The sequence below is a fragment of the Taudactylus pleione genome, unplaced genomic scaffold, assembly GCF_031769625.1.
Source record: "Taudactylus pleione unplaced genomic scaffold, aTauple2 ptg000296l, whole genome shotgun sequence".
Lineage (NCBI taxonomy): Eukaryota > Metazoa > Chordata > Amphibia > Anura > Myobatrachidae > Taudactylus > Taudactylus pleione.
In genome coordinates this window covers 16,114,842-16,128,195 of record NW_028284698.1, presented here as the reverse complement: position 1 = coordinate 16,128,195, position 13,354 = coordinate 16,114,842, and the positions used below count along the sequence as shown (strand labels likewise).

The window sequence follows — 13,354 nt, the reverse complement described above, 5'->3', positions numbered from 1 at the left end:
TTTTTTTTCCCCTCCTCTCTCTTCAGCAACACCATAACTCTTTCTCTCTGAGGCCCTCCGCTAGGCCCAGTTTGAACCGTAGGAGGCAGTAGACCTCACCTGAAAGGTATTGTTCTTGCTGACCATAGCTTTGGTCAGATGTGTAACAGAATTTGCAGTTCTGTCCTGCAAATCCCCTCTACTAATTTTCCATCCTGACTATGTGGTTCTGCAAACTCTATCTATTCATTCCAAACATTGCAGTTTCTAATTGAATCAGGAAATTGTGCTGCCGGCTTTCCAGTAGGGTGATCCTGTTGGTTCTGCAAACCCTGTGATATTAGCCTTAAAAATCTACATTGATCAGTCTTCGCCCATCTGTAGAACAGGTGGACTTTTTGTTTTAGATGATGCTCCTAAATAGGGTTGTCAGCATCAAAAAAATAAATAACGCATCAGCTTACCGTCAATATCTCGCAGGCATTTATGTCCGCAAACAGGCCTGGATCCGAAAATGTCTGTACTCGCTTGACTTTAGCAGTGAGTGCCTCTAGGGTAGAGCGGCAAGGTACCCCTGTAGAGCAAACTAGGTCTTCTGAGCACACGTTTATTAAATTCTACTGTTTTCAACACTGGTTTTGATGAGCTTGGCTTTGCTAGTGTATTCCCACCCCTCTTGAGCTTTGGGAAGTTCCAGAATCTGCAGGGGTTCCGGACTGTAGAAAGACAGTAATTAGATAGACACCAGATGTTAGACAGTCAATAGGTCGACAGGGACAAAAGGTTGACACTACAGGTCGACGTGTAAGAAGGTTGACAGGGTCAAAAGGTTAACGTACACAAAAATGGTCGACATATGATTATTATTTTTTTTGGTTAGGCACTTACTGGATTGTTAGGGTTAGGCACTTACCCAGACGGTTAGGCACCAGGAGAGAGGGTTAGGCACTTAACGGAGGGTTAGGCACTAGAAGGGACGGTTAGGGTCAGGCACCTACCCCGATGGTTAGGGTTAAGTACCAGGACGAAGGGTTAGGCACCAAGGGGAGGGTTAGGGTGAAGATTAGGGCTAAAAACAAAAAAGCATGAGTTTACCTTTTTTTTTTTGTGTCGACCAGTTGTACTTGTCGACATTCTTACATGTTGACCTTTAGTGTGTCGAAATTTTGTGCCTGTCGACCTATTGTTTGTCTAACATCTGATGTCTACCTAATTACTATCTCTTCTACCACACCCAATCAGCAGAGCCCCTCTGAGCGGAAGTGAAAGAAAATATTTTCTGTACTTAACTTACCGTAGAATCCATGCCTGATAATCCATCTAGAGCCCGATACTCACTGGACAATATTTGTGAATGATATGAACGATAACGACATCTTTGATCAGTAGATCGTTTAAATTGTCCAGTGTGCATGCAAGATCGTTTAAATTGTCCAGTGTGCATGCACTAAACGTTGAACGATGCTTGCTTCTGCGGGTCTTTAATGATATCCCCAGTCGTCTGTACATGCAGCTCAATCTGGGGATTTCGTTAACGATGCCATGCTGCCGGGCCCACAAAGTTAAATGTCCACCCTCGTTTCATCTTCAGCATCCTGGTAGATGGCAGCAGATTTTTTTTTATCAAGAATGTCTCGGTACATTTTTCCATTCATCCTTCCTTTAACTATATGAAGTATGCCAGTACCGTATGCTGAAAAACAGTCCCACACCATGATGTTCCCACCTCCAAACGTCACTGTTGGTATAGTGTTTATTTGGGTGATGTGCAGTGCCATTTCTCCTCCAAACATGGTGTGTATTATGGCATCCAAAGAGTTAAATTTTGGTTTCATCTGACCAGACTATATTCTCCCAGTATTTCACAGGCTTGTCCAAATGTTGTGCAGCAAACTTTAAACGAGCTTAAACATGCTTTTTCTTCAGCAATGGAGTCTTGCTTGCATACAGGCCATGGTGGTTGAGTGCATTACTTATTGTTACCTTTGAAACCTGCTACTTTCAGGTCTTTTTGTAGCTCTTCACAAGTGGTCCTTGGCTCTTGGACAACTCTTCTGATAATTCTTTTCACTCCTCTATCAGAATTCTTGCGAGGAGCACCTGGTCGTGGCTGGTTTATGGTGAAATGATGTTCTTTCCACTTCCGGATTATGGCCTCAACAGTGCTCACTGGAACATTCAGAAGCTTAGAAATCCTTCTGTAACCGATGCCATCAGTATGTTTTGCAACAATAAGGTTGCGAAGGTCTTGAGAGAGCTCTTTGCTTTTACCCATTATGAGATGTTTCTTGTTTGACACCTTGCTAAAGAGGCACCTTTTTTAAAGGCCATCAGTTGGGGCTGAACCAGTTTATATTTATTTTCACTGACAAGGGGCAGAATTGCTTTCTAGTTACTGATAGATTTCAGCTGGTGTCTTGGTTTTCCATGCCTTTTTGCACCTCCCTTTCTTCATGTGTTCAATACTTTCTCCCTGTGTCATTTCACATTATTACACATAACTTAATTCATGGACATCTATGGTTTGATTTCTTTGCATGTGTGGATTGCATGGGTTTTTGCTGACATTTGCTGAAAATGTCATTACAATAGCCCCATTACAAATATATTTACTGAGAAAAATGTTGATGTGTTCAATACTTATTTTACCCACTGTAGTTATACTTAAATAACCATATTTTTTTTTAAGATCAGATTAAAAAAAAAAAAACAGCTTAGGCCTTCCTGATACAAGTCAAGATTTAGCATTGTTACCTTTTTTTCCCAGCAACTTCTAATATACAAGAAGCACACATAGGTAGGGATCCTCTTGTCTTGTTGGCTGCCCTGACCATTGCTGTGCCCTGCATCTGTCCAATGAACTTTCCCTTCAGCCACAGCCTAACCTGCCAAATTAGTTCTCTTCCATTGGACGAGCAGCAGAATTCTACTCTGATTGGTCCTGGACTGTTTGCTACCCACACAGTAAATCCAGCCCCAATAGTTGAAGTAGCAGAACAAAGATTGGGTGGATGGTTTAGGAACAACCTGATTAGTGGTAGTGTGTAACCAAATTGTCTTTTTTTTATATATATATAAACAGTACCTTAACTGTAACACCGAGTAAAATATGCTCCATATAGTGTGGTTATGAGATTGCTGAGCAGAGGTCATGGTTTCCGAGTTTGGAAAGGTCAGTCTTCATGGCTGCGAGGGCAGTTATACATCAGTATTGACTTCATGGTCTTTGGTCATGACAGGAATCGGTTATCAATCAATGTTATGAAACTCAGAGCAGTATTAAATGTTCTTGTTAAAGCAAACCTCTTCTGAGGAGAACACCAATAAAGATTCAGTCAAAAGTGGCATTTATCAGTCTCCTTCCTTTTTAATCTCACTACCTTAATTCTATTTTTTTAAAGAAAGATATATATGCTGGGTTGTAGTTCAGTGCTTTAACAAGGTTCCACTGTGAAAGTCTTTTTTTAAAAGAAAATTCCTTCTAAATATCCAGGATTTTGTTAAGGGAGTATTACTTGTTCAGGCTCCTTATATTCCTCTGATAGCTCAATGGGATCAAAATGTAGTCTTGACAGCATTAGTTTGTTGAACTTGAATGAGGCTGGAGAGACACTGGGAGTGGCGAGAGATGACAGTGGGGGTGAGGCATCAGGCTGGAGATGGACTGTTGGGCGGTGGGTCGTGAGACTGGAAAGAGACTTAGGGCTGGTGCGCCAGCCGGAGAGATGATCGAGGGATGAGGCTATATAGTGCAAATGACGGGTCAAAAATACTAGTGAAACCTTAACAAGATATTATCTATGGGATTTATTTTCTCTTGGATCAAGCCACAAACCTATTTTATATGAATCTGAGGGTCTAACTTTCCTGCACTCTTTTAAATGAAAGAAAATTACTTTTTGTTTTGTTTTTATAATTAATGTGACACTTTGTTGTTCATGCCTAAATTCTAATAAATAATGTAAGCTAACATATGACAATTATGAGGCATTTGATTGCTCATATTTGTGGCTGTTTTTGTTTATAATGTATCCATTTGTGGGGTCTATTTTGTTTTTTTATTTCACTAAAATGGCTGCCTTAGATCTTTTCTCAGTGTGTGTAGAAATGTTACGAATACCCTTTTCACACATAATTCCAAAACCTGTGTTTTTGCACGTGAACGTGCATCAACCCGGGTCCAGCTTATGTGTAAAAGGTCTGACCCACGTGCGTGACCATGGTCGTTATCAGGGTTTTTACCAGGACTTGCAACCCGGGCGACGACCAAACTTAAGTGTGAAAGGTGCAACCCGGGTTTTGATGACCCAGGTCATGCCTTAAAGAAAGTCAATGGCCGGGGACAGTAGCGGAGATGACATCTCCAAGTGCACACTGAAACCGGAAGACCTGGGTCCAATGTGAATGATGATGACCCTGACGTGTGAAAGGGCTAAGTAAAGAAAACTCTGGCTTCACCCCCTGCTCACTGTCCTGGGTCTGAGCAGGGTTAAAGCCAGGGTTTTGTGTCTGAAAGGGGTATAATAAAGTTTTAAATTCATGGTTAATAAGAACTCTAAAGTCCCCAGCTATATTATTGCATGTGTCCCTTTTAGGTCTGATATGCAATGGAATCAGCCTACAGAAAAGAGACTGACCGGTGGCACAAACTGGCAAGCAAGAACAAGCACTTCAACCACATGGAACGCTGCCCCTGTAGCACCAATTGCACAAATGGTAAGGTGATTGTCCAAATAAGCTGACAAGGTTCTAGTCTATAACTTTGCTTTCCTTTCACGAAGTTCCTCGCCTCATTATGGCATTTTCTTTAGCTCAATCATTAGTGTGAGTCATTCCTTGAAACAGAGAGATACATACACTATGCAGTGCATGGCCTTTGTACAATTTCTTTTTTTTTTTTTTATGCATGTCAACCTTACTTTGTTCAACTATTAGAAGGACAGCATTCACTCTTTCTTCCTACCTTCAAAATGGGTCTTACAATGTGTTTACTTTTGGCTGTCCAGGACAGTACCGCAGTCCACACTATTACAAGACTTTATTGCATGACTTCTTTTTAATAATATTACCACCCACATGCATGTAGTCCATGAGGCTCTCCGTGTAAAAATGAGGATAGCACAGCCTTACCAAATTGATACCATTTCTGTAATTATAATCTTTTGTAGTATTTTAGCTCTGTCTGTAGTCGGACACTTTTTACTCTTTCGTGTGTTAAAAAGTTGCTGTAAACAGGTATAATCCATTTCTGTGTAGACATCTGGTCATGAGAGACTTTCAGGGGTTAATCCATTAGCTGAGACTAATGCAGCCCATACACGGTGCAATTTTTTTGCACGATGTGTACAATTTCGATCAATCGTGCACATCGTGTTTTGATTCTGTGTGTTTACGATGCGTGTCCCCACAGTCGTATAGCTTGATCGTAGATCTTACTGCAAAACCGTAAGATTACGATCTTTTGTGTGCAATGTGATTACACATGTATGCATCTTATCGTATGATCGTAACGATCAATCGTACACCATTAGACCATATCGTATGGAGAATTTCAAGGGAAGAATTTCAAGGGCAATCGTACTTACCAACATAAAATCGCACCGTGTATGACTGGCTTTAGTCCGCGCCCGAGAGTAATTAATTGCTGCTATATGCCGCACTTACGGTACAGCCGGACTACTGGATTTTTGTATGTAGCCTTATAGGGATTCATACAAAGAAAACAATGAGTACAGGGTGAGTTTGGGCCATGAGGGAGGCAAGTTCAGCTGCCGTTACCAGTGTTTCTATGGCAAGTCTCCTAATTGCATTGATCCCATAGTGTGTAGCAGACAAGAATCTTAACTTACAATTTAATGAAGAATGCTCTTAAAGTCTATTTTGAAAATCTTACCAAGGAGCTGTAAGTAATTGTTGCTACAGTGCATTTATAAAGCCAAGGCGGAAAGAATAATAATTTTTTGTTTTTTTAACCATGCCATCCCAGAATGGAGTACATTACTCTGGATATGTAAGTTCGCTTTGTTACAACATAATGTTCTGGTGCTGTTAAAATATACTTGCTTAATGGGATTCATTATTTTTTTGATCTATAAATAAATTGCACTTAGTCTAAAATGGTCAATGGTTTTATATTAAAACTTGTAAAGTCTGTGAGTGTATATGTAAATATTGCTTCTCATGCTGGCCATACACGCTACAATTATCGGGACGATCCGCCTGATCTCGGCGGATCGCCCCGATAATTGTAGCGTGTGGGGGGGGCGACCGAGGGTTATATATTGCTCGGTTGGGCATGCTGGATTGACCAGCATGCCCGTCCGATGCGATATTTCCCGGTAAACTGTCGGCTGCATCGGGCAGTGTATGCCCAGCTGCTGCCGACAGACAGACATCTCCTGTGTTCCTCCCCCGGGGGCGGAGCGCAGATGTCTACCGAATACACTGTGAGAGAAATCTCAGTCTATGCCGGCGACATCTGCGGCTGGCAGCCGGCCAGATAAAATGTCTGTCGGTATGACAGGCAGTTTATCTGGCCGAGTATGCCCAGCATTAGCCGGGATTATACTGTACAAACCACAATCAATTGCTACACCAGCAATTTTTCTTGTGCAGCAATTAGTCACTGTAAATAGCGTGCTCCTATTCTTGTCAGACTTCATGGCAGCAAATTTTACTTGCTTTCCCAACATCATGGCCCCACACAGCTCCACCTTTCTGCCACAGTCGCTCATCATGAGACGTGTCTGTATTTTATATTGTTGTGCTAGATACTCCGCCATAATGTCCACTTTTGATGACTGATTTTTCAAATCTGTATAATTCAGCCCATTATGTTACTATAAGCAATAGCACAGTATACTGTTGGAGCCATACTATAGTACAGAATGCGGGGAGCACTGAATTCCTGCAAAAGACAAGTACAGGTTGAGTCTCCCATATTTGAAATGCTTGGGACCAGGGATATTTTGGATATCTGAATATTCCGTATTTTGGAATATTTGCATATCATAATGAGATCTTGGGAATGAGACCCAAATCTAAACACATAATGCATTTGTTTTATATGCACCTTATACACAGAGCCTGCAGGTAATTTTATACAATATTTTTAATAATTGTATGCGTTAAACAAAGTTTGTATACAATGAACCATCAGAAAGCAAAGGTTTCACTATCTTAGTCATGCTTAAAAAAAAAATAAAAATCTGTATTTCGGAATATTTGAATATGGTATAAACAAACTAATAGTTAGGGAATTGGGCAGGAGAATAGGCAAACAATTGAACCTTTACAGAGTTTTGTTCATACCAAACCCTATATAACTCTACTCTCCATTGCCATCATGTATATTCCATCTCCTTACTACAGTATAAGAGTTTTTGCCTGTGCTACAGTGCATTTTAAAGAGTGCAATGTATTTCCTATCTTTGCATTTTATTTGTTATTCTGTCTGCTTGGGATTTATTTTATCAATTTTTTTTTATTTATTTTTTTTATTGTAATTCAAAGGTCATTTTCATGATGTAAGGAACTAAAATATTCTTATGTTGCAAGTGTTTTATATTGTATAAAGTAGACACCAGCAGAGTTAATTATCTTTTTTTGCCTTTTAAGGTTCCTGCTCCAATGAGCTATCCAGTAACTACACCTCAAGTGCCTGTGTATGGAATGGTAGGAATGCTATCAACTGTGTTTAAAAGTTGTCTTTTCATCTGTATTACTTTGTCTCAACTGTACATCTCAGTACCATACATATGTATTGTACTTTCACTTCAGGTTCCTACGCAGATAGGTGCAAATCCTCTAATGGTTCCTCAGCCAATTATGTATACACAGCCGGGGATAACGCCAACAAATCCATTTGCACCTGTGTCTGGAGCTCAGGTAAATGTTACTCTTTGGGGAAATTATTAGTTTGGAATTGAGTACAGAAATTATCCTACATTCTCACTTTCTGTGTATATTACACCATCTGCTTTTAAATAATGAAACGTTGGCTTGAGTAACTTCTTGTAAGCAGGTGGTTAGGGCCTAGGTGTTCATCGTCTACCTTTTCTTATTTCGTATATTTCTCAGCCGTTTCCTCCTCCTATGGACATTTTCTTCACTGCCTCTGCAGTTAAACAGGCCTCTATGGTTTAGGAATAAAACAATGTGTAGAAGGGACTGTGCTTCAGCCAATCTGCTGATACCTGCTGCTCACTTCTTGTTCAGTAGCCACACTGGGCCTGCAGGTCAGTGTTGAGCCTTGGGGACATATCCAATTAGCCCCGAACACTGTTTGGGCGCTAATTGATCCCCGCAATAGGCGAAAAAACTGGGATTTTTTCGCCGGGATTTTTTTTATCCATATCCTATTAATTCGGGCGTATTAATAGGATAGTTCGCCTGTTAACACATAGGAGCCCTATGTGTTTTCGCCTATGTTTGGGCGAGAAAAACTGCATTTATCGTGGATTATTTTTCGGGACACGTCAGCTCCCGAAAAAAACCCCGTGATAAGTGCCGTTGTCATGCCAACTACGGGCTAATTGGATAGCCCCGGGCAAGCTAATTAGCCGCGGTAAGGCGGAAACACACAGGGCCGCAAGCTTATCACGGCTCCTATGTGTTAACGGGCAAACTATCCTATTCATTTGCTCGAATCAATAGGATAGGGATAAAAACAATATCGGTGAAAATCGGGATTATCGGCGAAAAATCACAATTTTTTTGCCCACCGCAGGGATCAATTAGCGCCCGAACAGTGTTCGGGGCTAATTGGATATGGCCCATAGTTGGATTCCTACTATACAGTATGTGAAGAAGTCATTTGGAGTAAGATTTACGCCACTGACATTCTACTTTACTTGAGAGTTTTTGTAGGTGTTTTGTTACTGTGGAAAGCCATTGTTATTTCAGTTTACTTGAAGTTTGATGGGTGGCTGGAGCCACTTCATCAAGGGCTATTTAAAGAGTTTGGTTAAGGTGTAAAACAGCTGTCTCAGAAGAAGTGAATGTAGAAATTGGTGACAGTAGTTCCTGTGGAGAGCTGGTCAGTTGTTGCAAATAACGTTGAGTTGTGACAGAGTGTGGATTCCATAAGGCACATTTAGTCATTTAGTGGGTGATGGGAGACACGTGATGTGTACGAGATTTGCAGGATTTTTATTCCATAGTAAATCAGCTGTATGTGTTGGGGCCTGGATTTGGTGATATGTCACCAGCTAATAAAAACAGAAGGAAAGAGAAGTAAATATAGTTGTAGGAGGTGTGTAAAAGTTTTTTATGGTGACACGAGGAGATTGTAATAGTCAATGTATGATGAAAAGAAAGCTCATGAGTTTTTTGAGGAGGGGAGCGAATCAATAGGGCTGCAATGAACACAGAGGTGAGATGCAGGGAGAGGTAAGGATGTTGTATCCTTAGAGAAAACACAATGGAGTGTTTTGATGAAAAGAAATGTGTAGTACATGGTGAGGTTTAAATAAGTTATTTGTAGACAACATTTAAAGAAATTTGTTTTATAATCTGAAATTACCTTAGTTGTTGGTCAATGTTTGTTCAACTGTTTGATTAACTGATAAGTGATGGCATGGTAATCCCCTTGGGTTTTCCTGACTCTGTTCATTCCCCTCGCTCTTTGGCCAGTCATGTGGGCTTAACTGCGATTACATTATATTGAGTCACATCGCTAAACAAATGTTAGAATCTCTATATGTACAGTAGGATGTGAAATATGGGAACTCAATTGTCCTTGTCACCGGTTTGTGCCTTTAACGAGTTGGGTATCCTTGTGTGACTAGCAGTGATTGCACCTAATGCATTTGCTGTATCTGGCTGGGATAATCAACCTCTGCTATATAGCGAAGGATAATACCTACAGAAATCAGTCAGTCATGTTTAAAATTTGCCTATCCAAAATGTAATTCATAGAAACTGTTTTAAAAATACAGATTAGTCAGGGTTTAGGAACTAGTTCTGAGAACGTCATTGTATTATTACAATTTGTGTTTATGAGATATAGATAGATATATAATATATTAATCGGTTGTCCCTTTCCTAACCATTTTTAAACCTACTTGGCTGGATATCTTACTATTTCTGGTGGTCTACATCTAGGTCACAGCATGTAGATTATATGTTTACAAAACACTATATAGCAGAGGTTCACAAACTCTGCCCTCTAGGCACCATTACAGTCCAGGTTTTAAGGATATCCATGCTTGACCACAGGTGACCTAATTAGTATCTTTAACCACCTGTGTTCAACCATGGATCTCTCTAAAACCAAACCTGAATTGTTAGGGTGCTTTGAGGACGGCATTTGGGAACCTCTGTTATATAGATATTTTTTTTATATATATATTTCAATTCACTTTCCATTCCAATATTTCAGTTTCAATTCAATGTCAAATGTACAGGATCTCTGAACTTTTTAATTTCCATGTGCACTAAACCAATACCTTTTTGTGTGTTTCATAGCTAAATGTGTTTTTCACTTTTATTTACAGATGCAGTTCATGTAAAGTAGCCAAAGGAGCAAGGATGCATTGACAACCAAAAACTGGTGAAAAATAAAATCCAGTCTCTTGCCAACATGGTCTTTATCAGGGCACCCATATTAATATAAAGTACATTTTCTTTGAACTGCAGTGCTTTAGAGATTGTTTATAATCCTCCCTATGCCATGGAGTCTAATGTGACCTGCTTTGACTGCAAAGCTGCTATAAGAAAACATTCTATTTTCTTTCTACTACACTGGTGGCTGGCATAAATTGGATATAAAACATTTTTGAGCATTGAGGTGCCTTTATCCAACAACACTCATGAAAGGGGTTTTATAGTATTTTTGGTTCTATTTTTTTTTTCTTATCCCTTTCTCTATTCTTAAATAATTCAAGTTACTGTTTATGGTTTTCTGACACCCTATGTAGCTGTCCTCAACATACTGCTCAATTAGGCGTGAGCAGTAAGATTGTCGTTTATCACTTTTGCTAGAAAAAAAACAAAACCATTTTTGTGTAACTTCTGGACCAGGTTCAATCTTCATGAGAAGTCCACAACGGGAAGACAACATTTTATACTACCACAATACAAGAAAGTGAACTTTGGAGATACACGAACTGGTAGATAAGCCAGTGGCGATGCAATAAGATGCCTTTATTGTCACTTCAAAAGTTTGGCTTCACTTATGGATCCAAGGTCATTTTGTAAAGTGAAATGTTTTATTCTGTTACATCAGTAGTATTTCTGTCAACATCTACTACCTTTCTGTCAGCTACCAATCTTCATCAGGTTTTTTTTTTTAAATTTGTATGTTTTACCCTTTAAATACAACCATGAGTTTCATATGTTGGGGGCATTGCAAATAATATCACTGCTTTTTTTTAATGCTGTTTTTGCCACCACAAAGAAAGTTTGTACTTTGTAACCGTAAGCAGGGGTTGCATAGCTCCTGCTTTTTGTGCCACTTTACTTTAAATACAGTAAGTACAATTTTTATTATGTAAATATATATATATATATATCCTAAAATTTCTTCAATGCTGACGCATCCTTATCTTTAAAATATATTTCTTGAAGTAATGTCCTTTCAAAAAGGATTTTGAAAATGTGCAGATTCTTTGAAATATTAGTTAAAGCCAAATTACAAATAGATTAAATGTATAATTTTATATTTATTTAATCACAATGAACTGTCAGAACATTTTCAGAATAGCTTCTGACTTCATTGCCATTATAACCACTTGGGGCAATGGAAAAAAAAGACTCTCAAAGCCAAGGTGAATTGTGCCAGTTGTCGACAAAATTCTCAGAGTGTGATGATCGAACAAGACATCCCATTTTAAATTCAAGTAATCTCGAGAAATTACATTTCATTATGTTATAATAAAAATGGTATGTGAACTTTGGCAGCTGTTTCTGTTCTTTAAGTCACTTGTCAGTTTGTAAAGAGTAGCTGATTAGCACTATGAATGAAAACCGTGGTTTAAAAAAAAAATCAATGTAAGTGAAAGCAATAAATGAATATTTTATACTGATTTACAATCTCAGCCTTTGCTGATTGGTTGGTGTCATACTGTCTCAATGGTGAGGTGCTTTACCTAAAGAAATAAGTTTTTTTAATGTATATTGTTATAATCTACCCTTCTTTTTTTGTAAGGAATTACCACAACTTTGACTATTTAATTTTCTGTTTTATTCACAATTTTCATAGAATTTTTTCTGTTTTACGTATGGACTTGCAAGCATACAGTATGTTCTAGCACTCAAACAGCCAAAGCATTCATATTTGCAAAAGATGTGCAAGACGTGCCAGTCGTCTTGTGGCTGCGTTTATAAGTATTAACTATAGTGTAATTGTGGGGGAAAAAAGTATATAAATATATATCGTGTTTGTTTTTTTTACTTTTACTATATCATGGTGTTAATAGATTGAAAGGTACAAGTCTTAAGTAGGTGGCTAGAAGTTGAACATATATAAGATATTTAATTGTGTCAGCAACTTTAAAGCAAAATAATAACCTAGCCCCCATTCAGCTCACCTCTCTGTGGTCCCTCTCCACTGAATAACAATCCGCTTACTACTTTACTTTTTTCTGAGCTCCTGTGTGGAGGAATCCAGTTTTGTTTGGGCAGAACTGTTCTCCAACTCCAACTGATCCTCTGTCTCCGCTTCACTACGTCTTGTAGGACACGCCGCAGCTCCTCCACTGAGCTGTCTACTAAGCTCATTACACTAAGCTCCTGCCTAGAGGAATCCAGTCTCCTGCAATAGATTTATTGTTTTTGTGCAACTGGTTGTATCTCTGATTTCTTTTTCAGGGTCCATAGGGGATACCATGTGGATGTTATAGTTGGAGACCAGGCACCAAACAATTAAATCTTCAGCTCCCAGGGTGCCTCTGGTCGTCCTCCAAATATACTCCGCACCTAGCCACAGGCCTTCAGTTGTTCGTTTGGTCCGGCAGGATCAAGACGCACCTTTGTAACAGGGGACTGCTCTGTCAGTCCTAAGCTTTTATTTTATGTTTTGTTTTATTTCTTATGTTTGAGTCACCAGTACTCAGCGTCTGTGTTAAGATGCAGATAATGCAACTCCATCTACCTACGCCGGTAACTGGGCTGGTGATTTTGGCAGGTCGCGGCTGGGCTTGCTAGCAGCAATGCTGCGAACCAGACTGCAACCAGATGCACGGAGATGTCAGGTAAGGCGATTCCTCCCTTACGGGGAGTCGCATGCGGCAGTCCTTGCTTCTGGTGTCAGGTATGCACCAGAAGCCGCTGCAGTCAGGGCCCGGGATTGTCCGCATCCTCACTACACCACCGGGACCTTATCGTCTTGACGCTTCTACTTCCACGAGGCTGGCGTACCCGTCTGGTTAACACA

The 13,354-nt window shown here is 39.7% G+C and overlaps 1 protein-coding gene across 4 annotated transcripts in view; it reads left to right on the top strand.

The window, feature by feature from the left end:
* The window catches only part of LOC148511741 (phosphatidylinositol-binding clathrin assembly protein-like), a 109,655-nt gene extending 97,650 nt beyond the window's left edge, over positions 1 to 12,005 (top strand). For 3 of the 4 annotated variants that reach the window (XM_088482871.1, XM_088482869.1, XM_088482868.1), the window contains 5 exons: positions 4,575 to 4,695; positions 5,966 to 5,989; positions 7,597 to 7,653; positions 7,759 to 7,866; positions 10,476 to 12,005. In XM_088482871.1, the coding sequence (XP_088338997.1) occupies positions 4,575 to 4,695; positions 5,966 to 5,989; positions 7,597 to 7,653; positions 7,759 to 7,866; positions 10,476 to 10,490 (325 nt within the window). In that variant the 3' untranslated portion in view covers positions 10,491 to 12,005. The remainder of the gene's footprint in view (positions 1 to 4,574; positions 4,696 to 5,965; positions 5,990 to 7,596; positions 7,654 to 7,758; positions 7,867 to 10,475) is intronic. The other variant, XM_088482870.1, reaches the window with a different exon arrangement.
* Positions 12,006 to 13,354: the final 1,349 nt, after the last annotated feature.